The 23,551-nt window shown below is 42.7% G+C and overlaps 2 protein-coding genes, 1 long non-coding RNA gene and 1 other non-coding gene across 19 annotated transcripts in view; 2 read left to right on the top strand and 2 right to left on the bottom strand.

Annotated features, from left to right (window-relative positions):
* The window catches only part of baz2ba (bromodomain adjacent to zinc finger domain, 2Ba), a 92,931-nt gene extending 86,805 nt beyond the window's left edge, over window positions 1–6,126 (top strand). For 10 of the 15 annotated variants that reach the window (XM_015953440.3, XM_015953439.3, XM_070554839.1 and 7 more), the window contains 15 exons: window positions 185–408; window positions 792–866; window positions 940–1,171; window positions 1,258–1,320; window positions 1,580–1,724; window positions 1,913–2,718; window positions 2,809–3,061; window positions 3,183–3,338; window positions 3,467–3,627; window positions 3,720–4,057; window positions 4,578–4,713; window positions 4,797–4,943; window positions 5,172–5,473; window positions 5,641–5,784; window positions 5,938–6,126. In XM_015953440.3, coding sequence (XP_015808926.3) covers window positions 185–408; window positions 792–866; window positions 940–1,171; window positions 1,258–1,320; window positions 1,580–1,724; window positions 1,913–2,718; window positions 2,809–3,061; window positions 3,183–3,338; window positions 3,467–3,627; window positions 3,720–4,057; window positions 4,578–4,713; window positions 4,797–4,943; window positions 5,172–5,473; window positions 5,641–5,784; window positions 5,938–6,091 — 3,336 coding nt within the window. In that variant the 3' untranslated portion in view covers window positions 6,092–6,126. The remainder of the gene's footprint in view (window positions 1–184; window positions 409–791; window positions 867–939; window positions 1,172–1,257; window positions 1,321–1,579; window positions 1,725–1,912; window positions 2,719–2,808; window positions 3,062–3,182; window positions 3,339–3,466; window positions 3,628–3,719; window positions 4,058–4,577; window positions 4,714–4,796; window positions 4,944–5,171; window positions 5,474–5,640; window positions 5,785–5,937) is intronic. The other 5 variants (XM_015953441.3, XM_015953443.3, XM_015953442.3 and 2 more) reach the window with 1 other exon arrangement.
* A 4,276-nt stretch (window positions 6,127–10,402) lies between these two features.
* LOC107381657 (uncharacterized) lies at window positions 10,403–13,809 on the bottom strand. Its single transcript, XR_011521599.1, has 4 exons — window positions 13,676–13,809; window positions 13,190–13,247; window positions 12,865–12,922; window positions 10,403–10,485 (listed from the first exon to the last, which is right to left on the bottom strand). It is a non-coding gene; the product is annotated as an uncharacterized lncRNA (long non-coding RNA).
* LOC129153300 (small nucleolar RNA SNORA31) lies at window positions 12,701–12,833 on the bottom strand. The gene has a single exon (XR_008559481.1). It is a non-coding gene; the product is annotated as a small nucleolar RNA SNORA31 (small nucleolar RNA).
* A 410-nt stretch (window positions 13,810–14,219) lies between the features above and the next one.
* The window catches only part of tanc1a (tetratricopeptide repeat, ankyrin repeat and coiled-coil containing 1a), a 52,366-nt gene continuing 43,034 nt past the window's right edge, over window positions 14,220–23,551 (top strand). The window contains exons 1-7 of one of the 2 annotated variants that reach the window (XM_054732387.2): window positions 14,220–14,353; window positions 14,535–14,627; window positions 15,821–16,015; window positions 17,736–17,828; window positions 19,094–19,224; window positions 21,905–22,226; window positions 22,733–22,993. In XM_054732387.2, coding sequence (XP_054588362.2) covers window positions 14,552–14,627; window positions 15,821–16,015; window positions 17,736–17,828; window positions 19,094–19,224; window positions 21,905–22,226; window positions 22,733–22,993 — 1,078 coding nt within the window. In that variant the 5' untranslated portion in view covers window positions 14,220–14,353; window positions 14,535–14,551. Of the gene's footprint in view, window positions 14,354–14,534; window positions 14,628–15,820; window positions 16,016–16,096; window positions 17,964–19,093; window positions 19,225–21,904; window positions 22,227–22,732; window positions 22,994–23,551 lie in introns of those variants that run through there. The other variant, XM_070554834.1, reaches the window with a different exon arrangement.

Below are 23,551 nucleotides of genomic sequence, written 5' to 3'. Positions count from 1 at the left end.
CTAACCACGTGATCGACTCACAACATGTTGCTTCACGCTAGAGACCATTGTTAAAATACTGAAATTAGTGAATAGGAGCATTAAGATCAGATCACAACAAAACTGCAAAGATGACAAAAATGTTTAGTGTCTTTAAATTAGAATATAAGCTTAATTATTCAATGTCTTTCTTTTTCTCAATCAGACCAAAACAATGCTGGGAGACCACTTGACCAATGTCGGCATCAACAGAGATAACGTATCTGAGGTGCTGCAGATGTATATGAGTTCCCATTGTGCCAACACAGACCTGGCTCCTCTGGCCCTCAGTCTCAAGACCAAAGCCTTCCAGGCTCACACACCTGCTCAGAAGGCATCAATCCTGGGGTTCCTGGCTAATGAGCTGGCCTGCAGCAAAGCTGTGATCAGGTAGGAGCAACAGCTAAATGTACTCTGCTTGGTTCAAAAGGGCATGACACAACTTTTGCTTCCTACTGGAGTCAAATAAATAAAGAGAAATATGAATCCACTGCTTCTGTTCCTTTATAGGACTTAATGCTCTGGTTATTTGTCAAGTAATAATTGTATATTTTATTTGTGCCACAGAAAACAATCAATAAAGCTGAAGTTCTTCTCTGAGAATTATACATGTAATCATTCGCGCTCACAGGCGCCAGCTATTTTTCCCTGTTGGTCATAAATAGCTTCCAGTCACATTGAGCTTTATTGTGCTGTGTTTATACTGTTCATGAGATCGGCAGAGGTCTGAATGAATACAAGTATGATTAACAGGTTTTCCTTTGCTGTTGCAGTGAGATCGACAAGAACCTGGATCAGATGGCAAACATGAGGAAAGACAAAATTATCATGGAGGGAAAACTGAAAAAGTGAGGGGTATTCCTTCTGAAAGGCACTTTAAAAAACCCGAGTCTGGCACTAAACCGCTGTGTGTCTACGCAGACTGAGGACCATTTATGCCAAACGAACCGGGAAAAGGGAGGCCAGCATGGGCGCGGAGGAGAACCAGTCCATCGGCACGCCGTCTTCTGCTGCCAAACGCAAGAGAAAGCTGGGTGCCGACAGCGATGATGACGACGATGATGATGACGACAGTGATGACCCAGCAGATGAGGACGACGACGAGGAGGAGGAAGAAATTAAAAAGGTTAAAAAAGTGGAGACTGTTGAGGAGGTAAAGTCCAAAACACACATATTATTAAATCCTCAAAACTGGCGTTTTTTTACTCTCAGACATTCTGTGATTATTTGTCCCATCAGGATGAAGTCGACCAGGCCACCAGCATCGAAGAGCTGGAGAAGCAAATAGAAAAATTAGCCAAGGTACACACTACTTCAGACTGTGACAAAGCTAATTACCATTAGTAACAAATAACACAGTTCTATCTCTGAGGGATCTATAAGAGTATTTAGATCTTTTTATTGTGTACGTTACATAAATGATGCTAATGAATGCATCAGGTAGACTAATAAATAACCTCAGTAGTAAGATGTGGCGATTGTTGTGTCACAGTTAAAACTAAGGACCTTTTGTTCTGTAGGAGCCTTTTACAATCAGTATGGTTGTTTTTTATCATTCCAGCAACATCATCAGACCAGAAAAAAGCTCTTTGAGATCTCTCATTCTCTTCGCTCCATGATGTACGGACAGGACCGCTACCGCCGTCGGTACTGGGTTCTGCCACACTGCGGAGGAGTTTTCATTGAAGCCATGGAGAGTGGAGAAGGTGGAGTTGTTGAAATGTTCTCTAGAGTAAAAACACAAAAGATGTTCAGAGTGATGATGGCTGATTGTTCTTCTTTTGTTAATTATTTTGGCCGTGATACCTGTTGATATTTTTGTGAGAAATTTTAGAATTTTTTTTTGTTGCAAACGCTGTTTTAATGCCACAGTTGTTGGTTTTGTTCCTGGCAGCTCCAGAGGAACTGGAAGAGGAGCGACAGAGGAGGAGAAGAGCTGCTGAGGAGTTCAAGGTAAAAGAGGAACCCCAGGAGATTGGACTGCACAAGGAGAAATCTGCCAGCCTTGATGGACAGAACATTCGAACACAAAGCTTGGAGCAACAGAAGGAAGATAAAAAGGAACAGGGTGGGAAGAAAAACTCCCAGTCTGTTTTCTACCAACAGTCCAGCTGTGTTTCCAAACTGTGCATGCGCCGAGATGTCGGCAAAAACTTTAAGACGGAGGACAAGGAGAGTCCATGTGTGAGACTAAACAGCAGCCCCATGGGCACTTCCATCACCTCCACCACTGGAACATCCTCCTCCCCCAGTCACAACACTCCTGAACCAGCAGCAGCATCGACTCCTTCTATGGTGATCACTAATCACACTACAAACATCCCTCCTCCCGCTTCAACCTCTTTATCGTTTCCCTGTCTGACGGCTCCACGGGAAAGCCCGGGAAACACTCCTCCGACCTCATCCCCCGCTCCGTCTCCACACCTCTCATTCCAAGCCAGCGACCAGCTGCTCAGAGTCCTTACAGAGAGGAGTGGCCACTGGTTCAGTTTGCTTCCGCGCAACCCCTGTGATCTCTCCTCCATCACTAGTACTCCCCCAGGAGTTCCTCGTGGCTCCCCTCAGGCGTCCTCCACCCCAGGCAGGCCCAGGTCTCCGCCTCCATCCCCCGCCTTACCTCTCACACCTTCCGCTGCTTCTGCATCAGCCAGCCCACACCACCCAGCTGGCCTCCTCAACTATCCTCTCTCTGCCCTGCAGGTGAGACTCAGCAGCTGGGATCGACACAAAGCTGCTATTTTATTTCTCCTAGATCAATCTTCAATCCATTCCTCCTCTTTATCTCTCCAGTTGAAGTCAGGTGCCTCCTTGCTCGGGGTTTCTTTTGGAAGCTGGCCTAGCGGTGTGATAAGTCCCAGCCTGCCTCTGTGCAGCAGCCCCAGCCCCATGCCAGGTCACTCCCTAGAAGGCAACACAGCGGCGAGCGTCTCCAGTAAGAGTGAGTCACCTTTACCTCGCATCGAGAAAAGCTCGTCCATGCCCTCCCCCGCCTTGGAGATGCCAAAGTCCATCGACTACTCTGTGCCTCGGCCCATCCCAGAGGGTAGGTGGTTAACGGTGTTGGGAGAAAGTAAAGTACCATCAGTAAAATGTTTCTCCTAAAAACGCTGATGTATGTTTAAATGCACTCTAGCTGACGTGCCTGTTGCCGTTTTTCTTCTCAGATTTGCTGACAGGTTGGTGGCGGGTGTCTCACATCGAACAGCTGAGGTCTCTGGTCGACTCGCTCCACAGCCGAGGAATCCGAGAGAAGGTCCTCCACCGGCAGATTCAGAAGTATCTGGAGATAATTCCTCAGGTCTGCACCAAACACAAAGATGGTAAATAACACGGTTTACTCTGCTTTCAATTGGCATGCTGATAATTATCCCTCTTTATCATTTAAGTTGAAAGTCCACCTGCAGAGTCAACCAATGCCAGACTGACAGCTGTCATGTTTTTCATCTAGTAGCCATGATTGAGCTCCATGAGCTGGAGGAGAGTCAGGTCAGTGTGGAGTCTGTGCGCGGGTGGTGTGTGGAGGAGCAGGCCATGGAAATGGATATCGCTATGCTGCAGCAGGTTGAGGAGCTAGAGAGGAAGGTCACGGCAGCCAGTCTGCAGGTCAAGGTGAATAGCGATCAAGACCGGAGCACTAATCTGTTTTCACGTGTTCAGTAGCATCCCAGCTAACGTTGTGAAACTGCTTGTTTTCATCTCAGGGCTGGACATATGTGGACCCTCAGTCTGAGCGGGAGGACCTGGTCTACTACGAGCACAAGCCCCCCACCAAATCAGCACCAGCCTCAGCAAGCGCAGCAGACAAGGACTCCCGGGACTCCAAGGAGCATCTAGAGGAGCGCGGGGAGAAGGGCGGGGTGATGCGTCACCCAGACAACCCTCTGGACATAGCAGTGACACGTCTGGCTGATCTGGAGCGCAACATCGAGAGAAGGTACCTGAGGAGCCCCTTAGGTACCACCATTCAGATCAGGCTGGATAATGTGGGTACGGTCACTGTCCCTGCCCCCGCCCCATCCACTAGTGCTGACAGGGAAGGGTAGGTCATCTCTCCAACCAAAGCTCCCACTGTCCCACTAAGACCCCTTCTCCCTCTGTGTGTGCTTCATGTTTCCTATAAGACACGGGTCTTTGCTGCTTTCAGCACCTTTTGTGGTGGCTTGTCACATTTGTGTTGTCATTTTTTTGGTCTTGTGCCGTTTTCTTGGGTGTTGGGGGGGGGCTCCATTCAGTTCCAGTTTCAGTTTTTTTTCCTACAGTCATCTGCATGGTGTTGTGCCTCTGTAACCTCAGTTATAAACATACCTCTAATACACAGTTTAGACTTATGCTTTCTGCATGAGCACCCCCCTACCGTAATAAAACTGGTTTGTACTCCTCCCCAGCACCCCTACACCCCTCAATCCTCATGCCTGTTTCTGCACAACTAGAACTCTGAGTGGTCTGCTGTTTTGCTGGCAACTTTTCAACTGATACCAAACACTTATGTTTAAATAATCCCACATATTATGTGAGTTGGCGTCCCTTTATTCTTTTCTTGTCATCTTGTCCTTTCTCAGTGGCGAGGAGGAGGTGGCCCACGGTATGAAGGTGTGGAGGAAGGCCCTGACTGAGGTGCGCAGTGCCGCCCAGCTGGCCATGTGCATCCAGCAGCTGCAGAAGTCTATCGCTTGGGAGAGATCCATCATGAAAGTGGTAGGAAAACGTTCCAGTCTAAGCATAAACGTTTATCAGGGATTGTATGTTTGCTTTAATGGACAGAGCTTTTTTTTTTTTAGTACTGTCAGATTTGCAAAAAGGGAGATAATGAGGACCTCCTCCTGTTGTGTGATGGCTGTGACAAAGGGTGTCACACCTACTGTCACAAACCCAAAATCACCAGCATCCCAGAAGGAGACTGGTACTGTCCAGCCTGCATCTCCTCGGTAACTAAAGCTTTTTTTATATTCACTCTCACTAGCAGGAATAAAATCAGCCTTTTGTCAAATAACTGTTGCTTTTTTCTTTAATTCAGGCAATAATTATTAATAAAACTACCTCCATCTGTGTTTACTTCAAATCCAATAAGTTAAAAGTTTAGGAATTCTTCAAAAACACTAATAATTATTACTGTGTGTATTATTTGACTTTTAACTCATTGTTTAATTTTCCAGGCGAGCGGTCCGTCCCCGAAGAGCAAAAAGCCTCCAGCTAAACCAGTCACTTCGAGTGGAGGGGGAGGTAAAAAAGGGGGGGAGACCAAAAAGAACGGGAAGCAAACGGGTAACGGGGAAGCGTCAGAGGAGGATTCGGCCAGTGCCACCAGCACACCCAAGAAAGGAGTAAAAGACACAAGCAGGAAGAGGAAAACCGAGGATAGCTCACCTGCTCTGACACCGGCCAATCAGGAGAGCCCAGTGTGTGTTAAGCGAGCCAAGACAGCAAGGGACAACAACAGGGACCTGGGATTGTGCAGGTGTGTGTCTCTGGGATTATTGTTGAGTTTTTCTTTTTTGTGTTTTATTTAACCATCAAGAATTACAGCAGATACATTTTATACATACATACTTAAAAAACTGAAAACACAAAAGTTCGCTGTAAAGAAAACTCCAGCAGTAGCTTAAAGTTTCTGTGTGTCATTAGAGTGCTTCTGGCAGAGTTGGAGCGGCATCAGGATGCATGGCCGTTCCTCACTCCTGTCAACCTGAAGTCAGTCCCCGGCTACAAGAAGGTCATCAAGAAGCCCATGGACTTCTCCACCATACGTGAGAAGCTTGTTAGCAGCCAGTGAGTTCTCGTCGCTTCTGTTTTTCCTTTTTACTCCTAAAGCTTTCAGGGCTTTTAAATGTTTTAAACCCAGAGATGTTTCTCTTCTAGTGTGCTGCCTTAGCTGTGGGTACTTTATCATCAAAAAATCATTTCTTTCCTCTTATTTTTCAGGTATCAAAACCTGGAGACTTTCATCATTGACGTCAACTTGGTGTTTGATAACTGTGAAAAGTTCAATGAAGACAATTCAGACATTGGTCGAGCCGGTCATAACATGAGGAAGTTCTTTGAGAAGCGCTGGACTGAGCTTCTGAAACAAACTTAACAAACTTAAAAAAAAAAAAAACCACTTCCCATTACCAGATTCAGCTTTTCACACACCGGAGTCTTCTGACGGAGTTTGTGGCTTTGCAGGATGGAAGAAGTCAGCTCCTTGATAAGGAATCCATTGTTGGTGAAACAGAAAAATCACACTGAAAAAAAAAAAAAAAGTTGTTACATGAGGTGCGCTGGATTTATTACAACAGGGATAAAAGCCCCAAAGAGTCCCAGAAAAATGGGGTGTCCTAGTGCAATACCATTCCCTGTCTCAGAACACTGCACTGAATGAATCCTCAAATGTCACTGATGTGTCTGCGCTAGAATACTTTCCACTACCTGTAAATAGTCTTTTGTTATTTAATCGTATTATAGTGAATGTATTTAATTTTGTAATAATTATTTATGAATCAAGGTCCACTTCATTTTCTATGAAAAGGAGGAATCATCTAAACTGCTTTGAATTTAAGAAAAACAAACAAAAAAAGGAATGTGTGTTTTGTGTTTTAATTTTTCTCCCAAATATCACAAACAAAGCCAAGAAAAAATAGAAAAAAAAAACCCAAATCTGTTTACACTGATCAGTGCTTTGGGGCATCAGAGAACTGTATTCATTTGTTTATTTACAGAAGCAACAGTGGAACAGTTCAGCGACGACGGCCCATGTGTATATACTGTTTATTAATGTCGATATTACGTCTTGTTTGGAACGATGTGTAAAAATTGTTTAAGAATATTAAGATATTGTTTATGCCTTAGAATGACTGTAGCATTCTATTTTAGTGAACGTGATGAGAACATTATCATAAATATTGTTTGTACAGTATATACATATCCTCTGCAAACACTGTGGTATCCTTAATCTTGGTAGTGCCTACCCTTCCAACAGGGGCATGTAGGGGATGTTGTTTTTAGTTTTCATTCTTATGGCAATTATTTTATATATAATTTCAATTCAGCAGGGCCTCCAAAGTTGGACAATGACACAGAAACCATTCCTCACCATAGCTGAAACAAAAGGAACAACAAGCATTGGGCGACGCTTCCACAATGCATTTCCTCGTAATCCGCCACAATACAGAGGACCTAAGGCCATTTGTAACCACTGTGTTGAACCTTTCTGTGTGTTGTGGCCTGATGGAGGCAGCTAGATTTTTTTGTACCCAAGTCAAAAGTACTTGAAGTTACTTTATTTAAGATATTGTGGAATAAAAGTATCATTCTTTTGTAGGAGCTTTATTTTTCACTAGTGTGTGGCACGGACCTATTAAAAGGATGTTTTTCAATGTAAGCGTCTTAAAACTGTTTTATTTTTCTACAAATGATGTTTTAAAAGGTGTTTTGTGGATAATTGAATCAGTCTTTAAATAGAAATGTAGCTTTTATTAATGTCATTTCATTTTGTTTTCTCTTTTTTTCCACTTGATTTAATCTGATCTGAACAGTTACAAAGACCAACGCTTAAACATTTAACATTTTATTGTAAAGGAGATAGGTCGGTGCTTTTGTTCACAGAATTTGAATAAATGTAACGTCACTTGGTTTTTACTCAGTAAACATCTCAACACACATTAGTGGGTTTCTCTGCTAAAAGTTAGGAAATAAATAATCCAGCCACAAAGATCTTTTAATATTTTGGTAATTAAATCTCTTCATAAGATCAAACTGCTTCTTACAGCCTAAAGGAGAAAAAGATGACACCTGAAAGCTGAACTGCAGCTAATAGGAATGTTTTGTTTCAGGATTGCCTTTGAAATTAGAATGGATTTCCCTAATTTGGGATGTAAACACATGACACACAAATAAAATTGTGGACAGGGACACACCCTTGTACTTTGTTCAGCTTTAGAGAAAGAATATTTGCATATTATGACTCCATCTGTGCCACCATAATGAATAAAACACATTGACAGATTCTTAACTTGCAAACCTACTTTGTATGGAACACTGAATTTTAGACCATTTATCTAGTATAGTGGATAACTTAGATGCTATTTCTATGACAAAATAGTTCAGGGATCTGAAAAAAATAAAAGCCAGATAAAATTGTTTCAACTGCAAATCTAGATTAAAAATTGCATTTGTGCAGCTTTTTTGTTTGGATCAGTGTTGTGGTTTCTATATGTGTTGGTCTTTGCGGGCGACACCATCTTGTGGTGACTTGAAGACATGGCAACTTAAGCAGAAGCTGTGGTTGGCTTTTTATAAACTATGCTGATTTTATAGAGGTCCTTCTCAAAAAATTTGCATATTGTGATAAAGTTCATTATTTTCCCGTAATGTACTGATAAACATTAGACTTTCATATATATTGGACTCATTACACACAACTGAAGTAGTTCAAGCCTTTTATTGTTTCTAATATTGATGATTTTGGTATACAGCTCATGAAAACCCAAAATTCCTAACTCAAAAAATTAGTATATCATGAAAAGGTTCTCTATACGAGCTATTAACCTAATCATCTGAATCAACTAATTAACTCTTTAAACACTGCAAAAGATTCCTGAGGCTTTTAAAAACTCCCAGCCTGGTTCATTACTGAAAACCGCAATCATGGGTAAGACTGCTGTCCAGAAGGCCATCATTGACACCCTCAAACAAGGACGTAATTTTCACTTTAGAAGTGGGGGGGACACGGGTGGGGTATCTTTACAATATGTTCTAAGGGGAAACAGGCTTCAACACAAACGGTTGCTTTCCGCTTGGTCCTAGAGCTCAACCAGTGTCAATTTAATAAAGCGTAATATTGTTTTTGGATGGTAAAAAGTGCAGGGGTCAAAACTTGACTTTGGAAAAAGTGGGGGGGACATGTCCCCCCCCCCCCCCCAAAAATTACGTCCATGCCCTCAAGCAAGAGGGTAAGACACAGAAAGAAATTTCTGAACGAATAGGCTGTTCCCAGAGTGCTGTTTCAAGGCACCTCAGTGGGAAGTCTGGGGGAAGGAAAAAGTGTGGCAGAAAACGCTGCTCAACGAGGTGACCGGACCCTGAGAAAGATTGTAGAGAAGGACCGATTCCAGATCTTGGGGGACCTGCGGAAGCAGTGGACTGAGTCTGGAGTATCCAGAGCCACCATATACAGGAAATGGGCTACACGTGCCGCATTCCCCAGGTCAAGCCACTTATGAAACAGAAACAGCAGCAGAAGCACCTGACCTGGGCTACAGAGAAGCAGCACTGGACTGTTGCTCAGTCGCCCAAAGTACTTTTTTCGGATGAAAGCAAATTTTGCATGTCATTCGGAAATCAAGGTGCCAGAGTCTGGAGGAAGACTGGGCAGAGGTAAATGCCAAAACGCCTGATGTCCAATTACCCAGTCAGTGATGGTCTGCGGTGCCATGTCAGCCGCTGGTGTTGGACCACCGTGTTTTATCAAGGGCAGGGTAAATGCAGCTAGCTATCAGGAGATTTTGGAGCACTTCATGCTTCCATCTGCTGAAAAGCTTTATGGAGATGAAGATTTCATTATTCAGCATGACCTGGCACCTGCTCACAGTGCCAAACCCACTGGTAAATGGTTTACTGACCATGGTATTACTGTGCTCAATGGGCCTGCCAACTCTCCTGACCTGAACCCCATAGAGAATCTGTGGGATATTGTGAAGAGAAAGTTGAGAGACGCAAGACCCAACACTCTGGATGAGCTTAAGGCCGCTATCGAAGCATCCTGGGCTTCCATAACACCTCAGCAGTGCCACAGGCTGATTGCCACCATGCCACGCCGCATTGAAGCAGTCATTTCTGCAAAAGGATTCCCGACCAAGTATTGAGTGCATAACTGATTATTTGAAGATTGACCATTTGTATTAACACTTTTATTGGTCGGAAGAAATATGCTTATTTTTTAGATAAGAATTTAGGGCTTTCATGAGCTGTATGCCAAAATCAATATTAGAAACAAAAGGCTTGAACTACTTCAGTTTTATGTAATGAAATATTTGAGCATGTTTTCAGTAATTACAGAAAATAAACCATTACAATAAGCTACTTTCTTGAGGACTAGTAGTAAAAGGTTTTTTCATACATTCTGAGTTTATCCAATGAAAATAAGAGAACTAGTCTTCCATTCATTTTTATAGACGTTCCAGAAACATAACACAGGATGACTTCGAGTCTGAACACAAGGTGGTAAAATGGTGTCATTAAACACCTACTTCAGCTTTGAGTGTACAAGGAAGTGTTTGCTGTAAACAAAGATCAAAGTAGCATCAAATACTTTAGTTCATTTTCCTGAATGCTAATATAAGGAAACTCCCAACACTGACCTAACTGTAAAAAATATTTCAAGTTGAAGCCTAAACAAAAACTACCACAGTCAAGGTTTTCAAATGTTTATTTCAGGACAAATTGTGAAAATAAACTTTCCAGGAATCAGGAGTCTTAATTGGGCGTGATCACCTGCATGAAAAAAAGAGAACACTTAACAGTGCAGCACAAACCAGGTACAGAAAGCACTGCAACTGCTGCACACATCTGATGTTACAGAAATACATTAAAAACTGGCATGCATTTAATCATAGGCGTCATTTTAACCGGGGACGCTGGGGACATGTCCCCGGCAAAATTCGTGATCGGCAGCTGTGTCCCCCCCCCCCCCCCCCCACTTTCAAAAAAGCCTGCTGATGAGGACTTTTGTTTTACCTGCTCAGATCTTATACCAGGGGTCGGTAACCTGTTCCCATCAAAGAGCCATTATTACCCATTTCCCACGGTAAAGAAAACAGCGCAGCAGCCGCAGCGTTGCAGGCGGGGCCTACCCTCAGACAGCAGAGCGCTGCTCACAACAGGTGACAGCAGCCGGGAGCATCGCACCCGTGGGGGATTCAACACCCACACTTTTCCAGCTGTTTTGCTCACCTCCACACCAGTCTGGTTTCTTTACGTCGCACTCACTCTGTTTGCCTCATCTCCTTCTTCACCTCCCAGCCGATGTCGGGTTTCCAGGAGAGCAGGAGAGGGAGGGACGGAAGAGCTCGACTGAATTCATAATTTTACATCTTGAATTTAGCTGTACAAAGTCTGAGTTTGATAAAGTGAAGAACAACAATTTGCAGAGGTTTATAACTGGCGCGGCGCCAGGTTTTCATTTTTGGGTGGGCCACGGTAATTTTGGACGGACCTTAATAAGCAGTGACTTAGTGAAGCAGGCAGGTCGCGCTAGAAAATTTAGTTTAAAAAGACGTCATAAATGTTTTCTCCCGTCATTTTTATTTCTAAAATATGAAGTAAAAACTCACAATTTAATTTTCATTCATTTGTCATTAATATTTAGTCTACAACCGTGTGTTAAGTGGACCAACTTCCAGTAAACGCAAAGCATCCAGTCCACCTCTCCAAATGCGTAAAATGTGCATCAGCCGCTAGGCGTGCCACGCGCACCATCAGCTGATCAGCCCAGACAAAAGCAGAGCAAATGGAGAAAGAATAGAGGATGATTGTGTCTGGATGTGGATGGAGATTACATTTTACATCAGCCTGATCATCATTTAAATACGTAAACCATCACCTGTCTTCTATCCACGCTATCAGCATTATTTTAATTGGTGTGTGTGTGTGTTTTCCACTTCAAACACTGGTCTAACCAACCAGACCAGCGTGTCCAGTAACACATTAATGTTACAATTAAACTTGATTAACCCCAGAGCCGTGCGCACTGCACTGTACTGACTGTAAATGAGGGGGAAACTATTTAATCGGATCCTTTACTTTTCAACATGGTTTAATGTAAAGTTTCATTCAGTACAAACTTTAGTTACACCAATCTAACGAGACAGAGCCTAGATTTGTATTCTGAACAGTTTAAACATGTTTGAAACGGAGACGTGCGTGACGCGTCTAAAATTCGCACCTGCTCCGCTATTACGGAAATTAAACTAACAAGATGAATAACATGAAATTATTTTAGGCACAGACAACATCCCCCACACTTTTGAAAAGCTTGCAACGCGCCTGGTCGCTCATGTACGTCTTAATTATCTTTCATTAGACGATAATCAATAAAACAATTTATATAAAGTGGATCCAGAAGTTGTAGCCCGTCTCTGCCTTCAATTTTTGGTATTTTTCACCCTGTTGATGGTTTTACTGAGCAGGTGCCACTTTTGTCCTATGTTTCTTTTTAAAACATGTTTAGACTGTTCAGAATACAAATCCAGGCTCTGTCACGTTTGATTGTTGTAATTAAACTTTGTAGGTGGGGATGGTCAGAAAGCAGCTCAGAAGCGCCGATATGATTACGCACAAGCGTGACGCATCAACCCGGTCTCACAGTAAGACCGGGTTGGAACTGTTCAGGTTTACGCAGACAATCTTTACATTTAGAATTGGCTTACAGATGTAAAATTAATGCAGTAAAATATAAAGCTTTTTATTTAAATATCCATTCATTATTTCACAAGCACAGAGAGCCGCATCAGAAGGATGGAAGAGCCGCATGCGGTTCCAGAGCCGCCGACCCCTGTGCTAGCCTACTTTATTGTCCCCAGCAATTTTTAAACCCCACTCAAGTGTATGGTTATTGTCCCCAGCAATTCTGAAAACAAACTGACGCCCTTGCATTTAATACATTAAAAAGCATTCCTGCATTAAAAATAAAATCACAATTTCTGCAAATAATTGTTTTCCACATTCTTATCTGTGCTGCTATGATATTCAGCAGTCAGAAAGCACGAGGAAGGCTCAGTTTAGCATCTTTGCGCAAACCAAGAAGCCAACAATGTCTGCTTCTGGTCTATCAGTGGATGCAAAGTCCATTTTATCTGAAGACAAATGACTCACCTGCATTCTCTGTGCTGCAGAAATATCCTTTCAGATGCCGTCCCCTGAAAAATTGTCACTAAATAAAAGACAGCAATATTAATATTTTGAAATGACAAACACATAAATGCATTGTGTTTAAATTGTTCTCCCCTATTCAAACTGAGAAGCCACTGAAAGAGGCAAAACAGAAAGCACGAGGACATTTAATGTTGCATCTGCAGAAATAAACCCAGATCATCCCACAGCAGAGAGCCCAGGCTGTCAAAGATGCAGCTTGGGACCAGGTGAGTCCCGATTAAAATAGAAGCTAGTGCACACACACACACACACAGTCTGAGCTTACTTCATACACAGATGTGCACTGAAGCTCAAGCACAGCAGTCATCCACAGACCGCATAGTCTAAAAAAACACAAAGTGGATATTTGGGGTTTTTGAGCTAGTTTAAAAACTCAACGTGTAGCTAAAGCAGATCTACTCAATTGGAAAGATCAGATTCTAATTACTTACATGGTTTTTACATCGTTACACATGGCTAGCTCTGGCTAACACGGAGAATATCCGGTAGTAGGCTAACTCACCTGGTCAGAGCTGTTTAATCTCCATAAACTGACTTGATCCACACACTCAAATTTATTCAAGCCTCATTGCACGATTCGTTTAAATCAACAAACGAACCAGACTAGTTTAAAACAGTCTCGGGAAGTAGTTCTGAGTGATTAAGCTAACACGTGTTCAATGGCTAAAGGCAAGTCATAAAACTACGTGTGCTCGGCATTATCCATGTTAAGCCCTTATCTAAAAAGGTGGAAACTATGATACATACGTACATGATGCTGTGACATCGAAGGGAATGACGCTATAAAACTAAAGCATTGCACATCGAAGTAAACGAACTCCTCACCAATGAGTCTGACGAGTGAAAGGCTGCTACATGGTTAGCTTACACCTTATATAAGTTACCATTGTGGCTCTTTAGCGCCCCTTGAGGACAAAAATAAAACGTGACTCTACTGCCCCCTAGTGTTCAAATGATGACTTAGCCAACTGGTTTCCTTGCCCTGTTTTTTAAAATATGTGTATTTATTTATCTTAATATCTATTTATTTATTTGTTTATTTATTTATTTATTTATTTATTTATTTATTTATTTATTTATGACTAACATACTTTATTTTAACAACTTTATGGATTTTTAAAATAAAATCTTACTTTAATAAAATTACATCACATTAACGTTTGTATGCCTGCCTAATAATGATCATTACATGCTTCAGGTTAACACATGAAAGCAACTAAAAGAATGAAATCACTGGGGATACGTCAGTTTATAGATCACGAGGCAAACATGCACGAGCAGGAGACCCGCGCGCGCCTCTTTTCATCTTATATCCGAGTGCAGCCCAGCCGCGTACTTCTTAATTGTAAACGGCGAGTGCAAGTTCTCTCATCAGCTTCCTGTGGATTTATGTGAAGACATGCAGGCATCAAAGGAGACTTAAGTACAGGTAACCCGAGCTTTTATTTTAGGAAGACATTTTTTCCTTTTACACCACAGTTTTAGCTCCAGTAATTAGTGTAAAGAATGTTTAAAAACACCGTTGTTGTCTCAAAAACAGAACCACTGTTCGGTTGTTGCAGGAGGACGTTTTTAGCTTCAATTCTACATTTTTGAATTTGCTTTCTTAGGCGAAGAAACATCAAATATGTTCAAAGCAGTCTTTGGAAGCAAGAAGGAGGGAGGAGGAAAACGAGGGGACAAAAAGAGACAGAAACATGCAGGTGAGCTTTGTGTTCCTTCTTAGTCTTCTGCAGGATTTCTATCCAAGTTCACTATTTATTCCAATAATTTTGTTGTTTTTCTCTTTAGTCATTTGCATCACTGTAAAAGTTTATTTAAAGTGTCCATTCTGCCTTGCATCACAGAAATAAATGCAAACTAAAACAGACCAAGTAAGTGTATGTTTAAGGTCTTGTTTTATTTGGTGATAATAATACTCTAGCTCCTTTCCTCCTGGGTGAGATAAGTAGAGCCATTTCAATTAGCCCAATTCATCATCAGTGTGTTCCGTCCTTCACTCAGCCTCCCGCTGCTTGGGTTTTAAGTGTGTCAGGCAAAGTTAGAGTGTGTTGAGAAAACATCCTGCCCTACTAAACATTAAAATTCAAAAGAATGCGTGAGTGGGTTATAAATAAATGAGACCAGGATCTGCTGCGTGAACATGATGACTGTTTTTGTCAGAGAATCCACCCTACAGTCCCCGTCTTAGGCTGGCTCTGCTTTGTATTTCTCACAAGGTGATCTTGTCAGCTTGCTGTTGCACGGAGAAGATCTCAGCTCGTGCAGCAGCGGAAATACATGAACATAAGTGGAGCTCGGCATTGAAGCAACCATGTTACTTATTAATGTTTAATGATGTGCTGCAGAACAGAGAGGAGGACGGAGAACTGTGTCAGTCTCATCAAACTCCTCCACTGTGTTTACAGTGGATTGGCTCGTGCCATTTGGAGAGAGATTCCCCATCTTCTCTTGTAAATTAATGATTTTTAAACTGCTAATTGTTTTAACACGTGCAAAAAATAGGCTCATTCATAGGAGGGAATGAAAAACTTAACTGAAAACTACAGGGCAAACCGCACTGGTCTCCTTCAGTCTTTATGGGTTGCAGAGAGTCTTTCATTTGTTGCGTAACGTCATTTTGAGTGCTCAGGATCAGGCTTAATCGCTATAATTGCAATAAACATTAAAGTGAAACTTTGAATAGCAATGCAATTTAGGTCATGCCCAATGAGTCCAGTGCCATTCCTTTTAATATATGTTCTGATATTACTTCCCATTACCTCACACAGAAACATGCCTCCTAGGCAAGAATGTTCGCTCTGTTTCAGCTTTTAGTGACACACATTTTATCGTTTATGAGCTCGGCTGAATCAAAACCTACTCCTCCTAGTCTTTTCTCTTCTACTGTTTGCAGGCGGTGAAGCATACACCCCCAGCACCCTACAAAAGGGTAACGGCCAGAGGTTTGCCCATGTCCACAGCCGTAACAGCGGCACCCCCAGAAAAGTGAAGAGACTGACCAAGGGCGTGTCCGTCTCGCTACCGTCCTCCCCCATCCTCCCTCGACAGACTGACATAGCATCCTCTCAGTCTTGCCTCAGATTTCCAGGTGGGTTACGTTACGATCTAAACGAAGTGACAAGAAGCACAAGGGAAAAGCTGTGAAGAGGGCAGAACGCTTGCCTTGATTAGCAGAGAGCTCATACACTTGACAGAAAACTACACAGACTGGGTCCTCTGGGCCCAAAAACACCAGACAGATTGTCAAAGTAAATAATTAAGCAAAATAACTAAAGGCTATAGGAGCCTGTATTATAGTAGAACAGCAGTGGAGTTTTCATTGAGTATTAAAATGTTAAAATTTGTATAAAAATTATTAATAAGAAGTCACGATCAAAGTCTAAATTGATGAAATGTTAACTTTGACCAGTTTAAAAGCATGTGTATTACTTGTGTTGTTGGTTATAGCGCTAGCGAACTAGGAGCAGCTTTGGAAACTGCTTGTTCTCATGTTGTCAAATAATTTCTCCCATTAAATAGTTAGAAACATATTAATCAATTTAAAAACCTTATTGCTACTCATTATAGAATTAAAGGGATACTAGGCAGTTGTGCTTGCTTTTAGCACCCTCTAGTGTCCATTAATAATTCACTGTGGTTAAACCGAAAATGAATTTTACCTCCTCACTGTGCTGTACACCTTAATCTAACTGCTGACGTGTCTCCTCAGCTTTCATTAGTTTCTATAAGGGTGACTAATCACTAAATCATGATTTAAAACATGCAGGTAATGTGCTGGAAGCAGACTCCAGCTCCACCATGTCAGCTTCACTCCACCAGCAGGGACCAGACCGGCACTACCGGAGTTGCAAGTGCGGTTTTCTGACCACAGGGGTCGTTTGGGTCTGAGTGACATTTCATTAACTGTGTAAAAAATCATCTTCGCACTTAGTGGCTCAAGAAAATGATTTTAAAATATGAAAAAGTTGTATAGTATGCCTTTAAAGTAAATGTGCTTTTTAGAAAGTTTGACATATTAAATTATATTTCTGTCCAGAAGCAGCTAAGGGATGTTGCGAGGTGTAAAATTTGACTCTCATGTTTAGTAAAAACGTAATATAAATACTCCAAAATCTGCAGGTAAAAGGAAGCAAAGCTTGCTCACCAGGGGTGTCTTACATAAGAACAAGCACAAGGTGGCAGTAGTGTGCAGTAAGTACTTCCAGTCATTAAAAAAAGGAAAAAGTCTTTATTACATTTCATTGCATGCCTCAATGCACTGCCTGAGCAAACACGACAGGAAAATTACAGCAAGTTAACATCCTTGCTGTCATTAAAAAGGAAATCAGAAGCAAGGCGCTAGTTTCCAGATGGTGTTTTTTAATCTACAGCATAACTCAGCCAAGGCTGCTTCAGATTACACCGTTTCAGTGTTTGCATCCTCTGAATGTTGTCCTCTTCTGAAGAACCTGCTTCAAACAGTCCTGAGACGTTGATGCATAATCTACGACACACCCACACACACATCCCAGCGCACCGATGACCTTACCACACGTTCACGCGTTACAGGCAGTTATATATGATAGATAGACGCCCACAGTGCAGTGAATATGGTTTGTATGTGTGGCTTGTTCTGTGGATATTCTGCTCTATACTCCTGGGACACAATTCAAATTCTGCACCGCAGTTCTCATCTGGGCAGACTTAATCTCTCTCATCCCCTCTCTCTCACTTTCTTTCATCCCTCCCTTTCTCCACCCTCCAATCCCTGCCTCCCACCCTGCGTGCTCTTCCTCCCTCTCCCTCCTGCCTCTTTGCCGTGGCCAAAGAACGGCTAAGGAAGCTGGAGTATGTGGACGGCTCTTCCAGAGCGAGAGAACCTCCTGTCTTTGCCTCGCGCCGTGGCAAGACAGACCACAGAGGTGAGAGCAGGAGCGTATGGGCGTGTCTGGCATCGTGTCTGTTTTTTTTTACAGGTATTAGACTCAAGCAGAGAGGATGAGGCTGAGGCAGGAGGATGAATGGGGTGAGGCAGAGGTGGAAGTGACACCCAGAAGGTAGATGATGACTGTTTTCCTGTTCTCTTTTGAGAGAGAGAGTTAGTTCAGTCTCCCGGGTTTTTTTTTTGCATGACTTCACTAAATGTTGCTTGTTCAGTTATGGTTTCATCAAAGCTGAAAAAATGGTCTAATTGCATCTCCTCCAGCTTGTCTCATTATTATTTTGTGTGAGTGTGTGTGTGTGTGAGTGTGTGTGTGTGTTTGGCCAGAGGGTTATCCTTAGGCTTAACAGATTTTATGAGACATCTCCCTTCCTTGTTGCCAGGCACCTCTCAGCTTCCCGTTACCATTGGCAACTGCCAGGTGGTTTGATGAACAGCACTGGACATTCAGAATGTCCTGATGCTACTCCAGATTGAATCTCAGGCCTTTGGTGACCAAAAACAAAGTTTTGTCTTTGAAAAACACGTCAGCAGGTTTAATATGAAAGCTGCCAATACAAAACGAAGACGATTAGACTCGTAGAACTAATCTGGGTCTTCTCTGCTGGGTTTACCTTTTTTTTTCCCAGCTCACTATTAATCACGCAGCATCTTTAAAGCAAGAGCCAGGATGGAAACAGACGAGTGAGAAATGAACACGGTGCTTAAACGAGAAGACGATTGTGAGGAGGAGTGAGCCGTTCCTGTAATCCGTTATGTCCCGTCATCGCCCCGTTTTGTTGCCTACTCGATATGCACGTTACTCCGCTGAGAACAGTACATGCATGAGGTGTGAGAACGTAGGCATGCGCCGCTGAAGCTCAGTGAGTTGAGAAAATGTCACGTTGCTGAAGTGAGCTTGGACTTTAGGGGATCGGGGGTCTAAGCATCAGGAATGAATCCAGCACGTAGCCTGAATCAGAGCTTCTCTTTCCACTACCCAGTTCATTGAAATTCACCACTGGTATCCTTACCAAAGCTCCTAGCAGACATATGCAGAGAGCAACTCACGATCTCCTGGTGCAGCTTCAACACCAGTTTCCCCTCCTGGTTGGTGCAATCGCGACTCTGCTGACCCATGGGTGCATTTATACGGTTCGGGAATGCAAGAGAACATCACAGGAAACGCTGAGCTGCACACGGATTGTGTGTTTTAACATTTAGTTTGCATTTAATGGCTGTGTCCTGAATTTGTGTGCCCGTCAGACCTCCACGTGGAGCCCCACCACTGCTCCTCCCTTTCTACCCAGGAGCTGATGACCAGACTATGTTTCTTACTGGGAGAAGCCACGACCAGCACTGCTAGCTCTCCTATGGAGGACAGGAGGGAAAAGAAGGTGGGACAAATGTTGAATTACACTACACCCCCAATTGAATCCTTTTTAAAGAACTACACAAAAAGAACAATGCTATGTTTGTAAAAGTAGCTTTGCACACTGTCCACGGCTGACTCGGTCATTGAAATAGCAATAAAACTAGCGATCGTTCTATAAATGCATACAAACTTATTCATTTAGAGATGTACAGACTACCTAAATTAATACCGTTTTGTCCAGTTACAGCCGGGGGGATCTGCATCAGTGTTCATTTGTTCGTTACGGCTTCACCTGAGAGTTAAAAACTCCAGTCACCTGTCCCGGATCTGGGGACCTCTAAACAAAGAGGAAGATTATCTGAAGGATGTTATTTTACTTCACTGGTTACATCATTTTAAAATCAGTTTTATAAAATGAAAACGTATAAAACCATCAAAACCGAGAACATTATACTCATCCTGCCATGTACTGTGGCACAGTTTTATAATTTCATCATATAATCTTTTATATTTTCGTATTTTTACAGCAATTCCACCGTTGAAAAAATGGGACCCAATCCCTCCCTGCTTGACACTCGGCAATAAGGGCTTGGATTGGGGGGTTAAACCACCAAATTTCCAGAGCGCGGCTGTGTCTGCAGCTCACCGCTCCCCCTGGGTCAAATGTGGAGAACAAATGTCGCACACACATCAGTGTGTGAGACAACTAACGGGACTTTAACTTTATAATATTTTATATTCATTGTTCCACCCTAACTTTTTTTTAAATAGCATAACTACCCAGTGGTTATGATGACATCCCATCATGCGTCCTCTCCACCTCCTCGCGTTTGCATTGCTCAGCCATGGCCCATTTTCTCAGCCTCATTCCACCACCTGAGCTCCAGATTCGGTCAGTTTTACAGCGATGGCATCGTTCGTGTGAAGGATGCGGGTTGCCCTGGCTACAGTGGATGAGGTTTTGGTTTAGAGGGAATAACGGTGAGCTGTTTAAACTCTGAGTTACAGAAATGTTGCATCAGTGATGGAACGCCAAACGCACGTGATTTAATAAAAAGATGAGAAACAGTCAGAAGGGAGTTTTTTTTTTAACGTGTCAGTCTGGGATCACAGAGTCTGGAGATAAAGTACCACAGCCTCTGTTGATCAAATGCAAATACGAAAATGTTGATTTAGAAAAAAAAAGTTTGAATCTCTCTGGTTTTAGCTCCTAGTCTTGAGGAATTTTCTTCTTTATTCGTCTTTTTACGCTTAACTTCTCTCTGGATTTTACTTTGTTGTGCTGATTTAAGCCTGTGTGCTGTCGTTTATCATACCCTCAACTTATTCCAGACGGCTGTAGTGGCTGCATGGTGGAGCAATTGTAGCACTGCTGCCTTGCAGCAGGAAGGTTGCTGGCTCAAAACCGGGCTGTGGCCCCTCTTTGTGCTCAGCTAGCATGTCCTCCACATGCACATGTGGGTTTTCTCTGGGTACCCCAGTTTCATCCCACGAAGCAAAAACATGTTGTAAAATCAGCTTTACATAAAAGTTTCTGAAAAATAAATAAATAAAAGCTAGCAGGTGCTAGAGTAGGTGTGCATTTGTAATAAATGCCATCTTTCAGATAGTTTGATATTATAATATTATATTGTTATTAAACAATAACACAATTATATCTGTTGGGTTTTCTTTGCTAATGTCATCAGTACTGTGCATGCCAACAGTTGTGAGAACTTGACAGTGACATACGGAGAAAACTGCACATTTCTGCAGTAACTGATCTAGACTGAAGTCCAACCAGCCAGTTATCAAGAGAAAATGGGAAAATGACAGCCTGTATGAAAGTAACTGGATTTATCACCTTAGTTTCCATTTATGCGCCCTTTAACGTTCACAAGAACAACCTTGCATCAAGGCAAACTTGACCAGGTAGCGTGTAGTTGCGTTGAAATGGCAACAGCAGACTGAGTTTATTAAAAATATATGTGAAAAAGAAGAAATCCACTCAAACGGAGACTGTTCATGCAGGATGAAGTGTTTTTCTTCTATGCTTCTCATCTGGTTTCCCCCAAAGTCCTGCTCCTTCAGAGGCAGCTCACTCCAGCTTTAGGAGCAAAGAAACAAAATATGAAGTTACTCAAGCTTCAACGACTCTGATACCAAACTGTTCTATTTACATGATCATTTAATACGTGTCTTTATCTGCCATATTTCCTGTTATTATTTGTTATACTTTGGAGGAGTTTTTAACTCTTTCTTGTACAATAAAGCGTAAGCATTTCTAGCCGTTCTTTACAGGTGCTGAAGCACCTTAAAGTTTCAAGCTGGCTTATTTCTCCATATTAGAAAAATATTAAAACCTCAAAAATGGTTTGATCCCGTTCAGACCACACATTTGTGAAAAATGTGTTTTTCTTTTCTTTCACAAATATGGGAATAAAACTGTGTTAACCCTCTCAGGCTCAAATTAAATTTTGATAACAGGGCAAACAACAAAGTCCTTCAGGGGTACTTCTGAGTAAAAAAATGTTCATGAAACTTGAATGGGGACTAACCCGGTAGGTAGTTTTTAACTGTTGCGAATATGCAATGCCTGCCTCCAGAGGGTTAAATGTAGAAAACTGCTGTGCGTATTTTGCCTGGCCCATCTCTCTGGGTGCTCAGCATCGCCCCTGCAGTAAAGACTGATTAACTATTCTTTCCTCCTTCTGATCCATTAGTGTGACACTGTCTACGGGGGGAGTCCCAGCTCCACTCTGACCTGCAGCACCACCTCCCCCTGTTCAGAGAGCCCCACATCCACCCTGAGTACCAGCGCTGGAGGCCAGCCCTTACCCCAGTCTTTACCCTTATCATCTCCTCGCTGTGGCTCCGGATCCAGCCCCAGTGGAACCCTCTCCAGCCCGGGACGCAGTCCAGCACGCAGCCCCGTTCGTAGCCCCGCCCCATGTCCTACTTCTGGACTCATCTCTGCCAGCAGCCCTGGACCTCCATCCCAAAGCCCCAACTCAACCTTGGAGAGCAAAGATAGTGGAATTATAGGTGAGAGCTGCAGGTTTTTAATCTCTATATTTCAACATTTCCTGTGTGGATGTGACATTTACTACACTCAAACACAACTTGTTCTACCACCATTTATGACGAAGTAAATTAACAAAGTTTGTTATTAAAAGTGCACCCCAACCCCACCGATTCTTTCTCGCTTGTGCTGTTTCAGCCTTAAGGCTTCCGCTCCCTCCTGTCAAAACTGGGACACTGCTGTCTTTGTTGCATATGGGTCTGATTTTCTCAAAATAGGACACATTTTCCTCTTTAAATAGAGTTTTTATTTATAGTTGATTATAAAAGGCACATCAAATACAATAAAACTCTCTGATCGAAGAGTCCATGTCTCATGGAGATTATTGTTGATTGAAGAAACGTGATTTGCACAGTTAGTTTTAACATCCAGACAATTGTAAGAGTTTACAAAAGCATGCAAGCTGTTCTTTGAATTAGATGGTTTATTTCTCAGCTATATTTAGCAATGGTTTCTTTGCAAACTTCAGCAACCATCACTAGTTCTTCTGAGAATGAAGAGCGCAGCACATCCAGTGAGGTTCTGACAAAGGAGGAGGGCCCGGGTGGCTGCACTGGCATCATGGGTCATGCAAGCGAGGACCAGCATGTTGGGCAAACCAGAGAGAGAGCCTTACCCAGAACAGAGATCATGGAGCCCAGGACTCCACCTGCACCCAAAAGACCCCTTCCTCAGCACCACCTGCATGGATCTTCCTCTCTTGTGATGCCTCGGCCAAACTCGGTGGCAGGTAACCTTTATTTTACAGAGTTTTGGTAAAAGTTTGACTTTATCCAAGTGAGAGTTTGCTAAGATTTACTAAACAACTAAAACCCCACCTCCCTGCAGCATAAAAAGCTCAATCATTAAGATGAATTTCTCGGAGGGGTGCCATTACCTCCAGGCTGCTGGTGCACCAGTAGGGACTCTAGAAAATCAAGAAGTCCCACACACACGAAACCAGTATGTGTCGTTTTCACACCCCCAACAATAAACAAACGAGGCATTATCAGCCAAAGCTTCCATTTTCCCCGTTGATGAAGTGGACTAATGAGAGCATGAATGTGGCAGCTGTGACCCCGGGTGATTAATTAATGGAGTGATTAATGCCCTCTGAATGGAGAATTGATTGGATTGATTGTTGGGTTGGTGTATTTTTGCTTCTCAGTTTGCATCGAAATACAGTGAAAGCATAATTTGCAGGATCTCTGCGGTGCAGAGCACCTCGCGCTGGTGCTCCACTTACCGCTGAAGCTGGATACACACAGTGAGCAGAGTCAGTTAAAAGTCCTGCGAGGCCTCCACTTGT

This window comes from Nothobranchius furzeri, chromosome 9 (assembly GCF_043380555.1).
Source record: "Nothobranchius furzeri strain GRZ-AD chromosome 9, NfurGRZ-RIMD1, whole genome shotgun sequence".
Lineage (NCBI taxonomy): Eukaryota > Metazoa > Chordata > Actinopteri > Cyprinodontiformes > Nothobranchiidae > Nothobranchius > Nothobranchius furzeri.
This window is presented reverse-complemented; position numbering and strand designations above follow the sequence as displayed.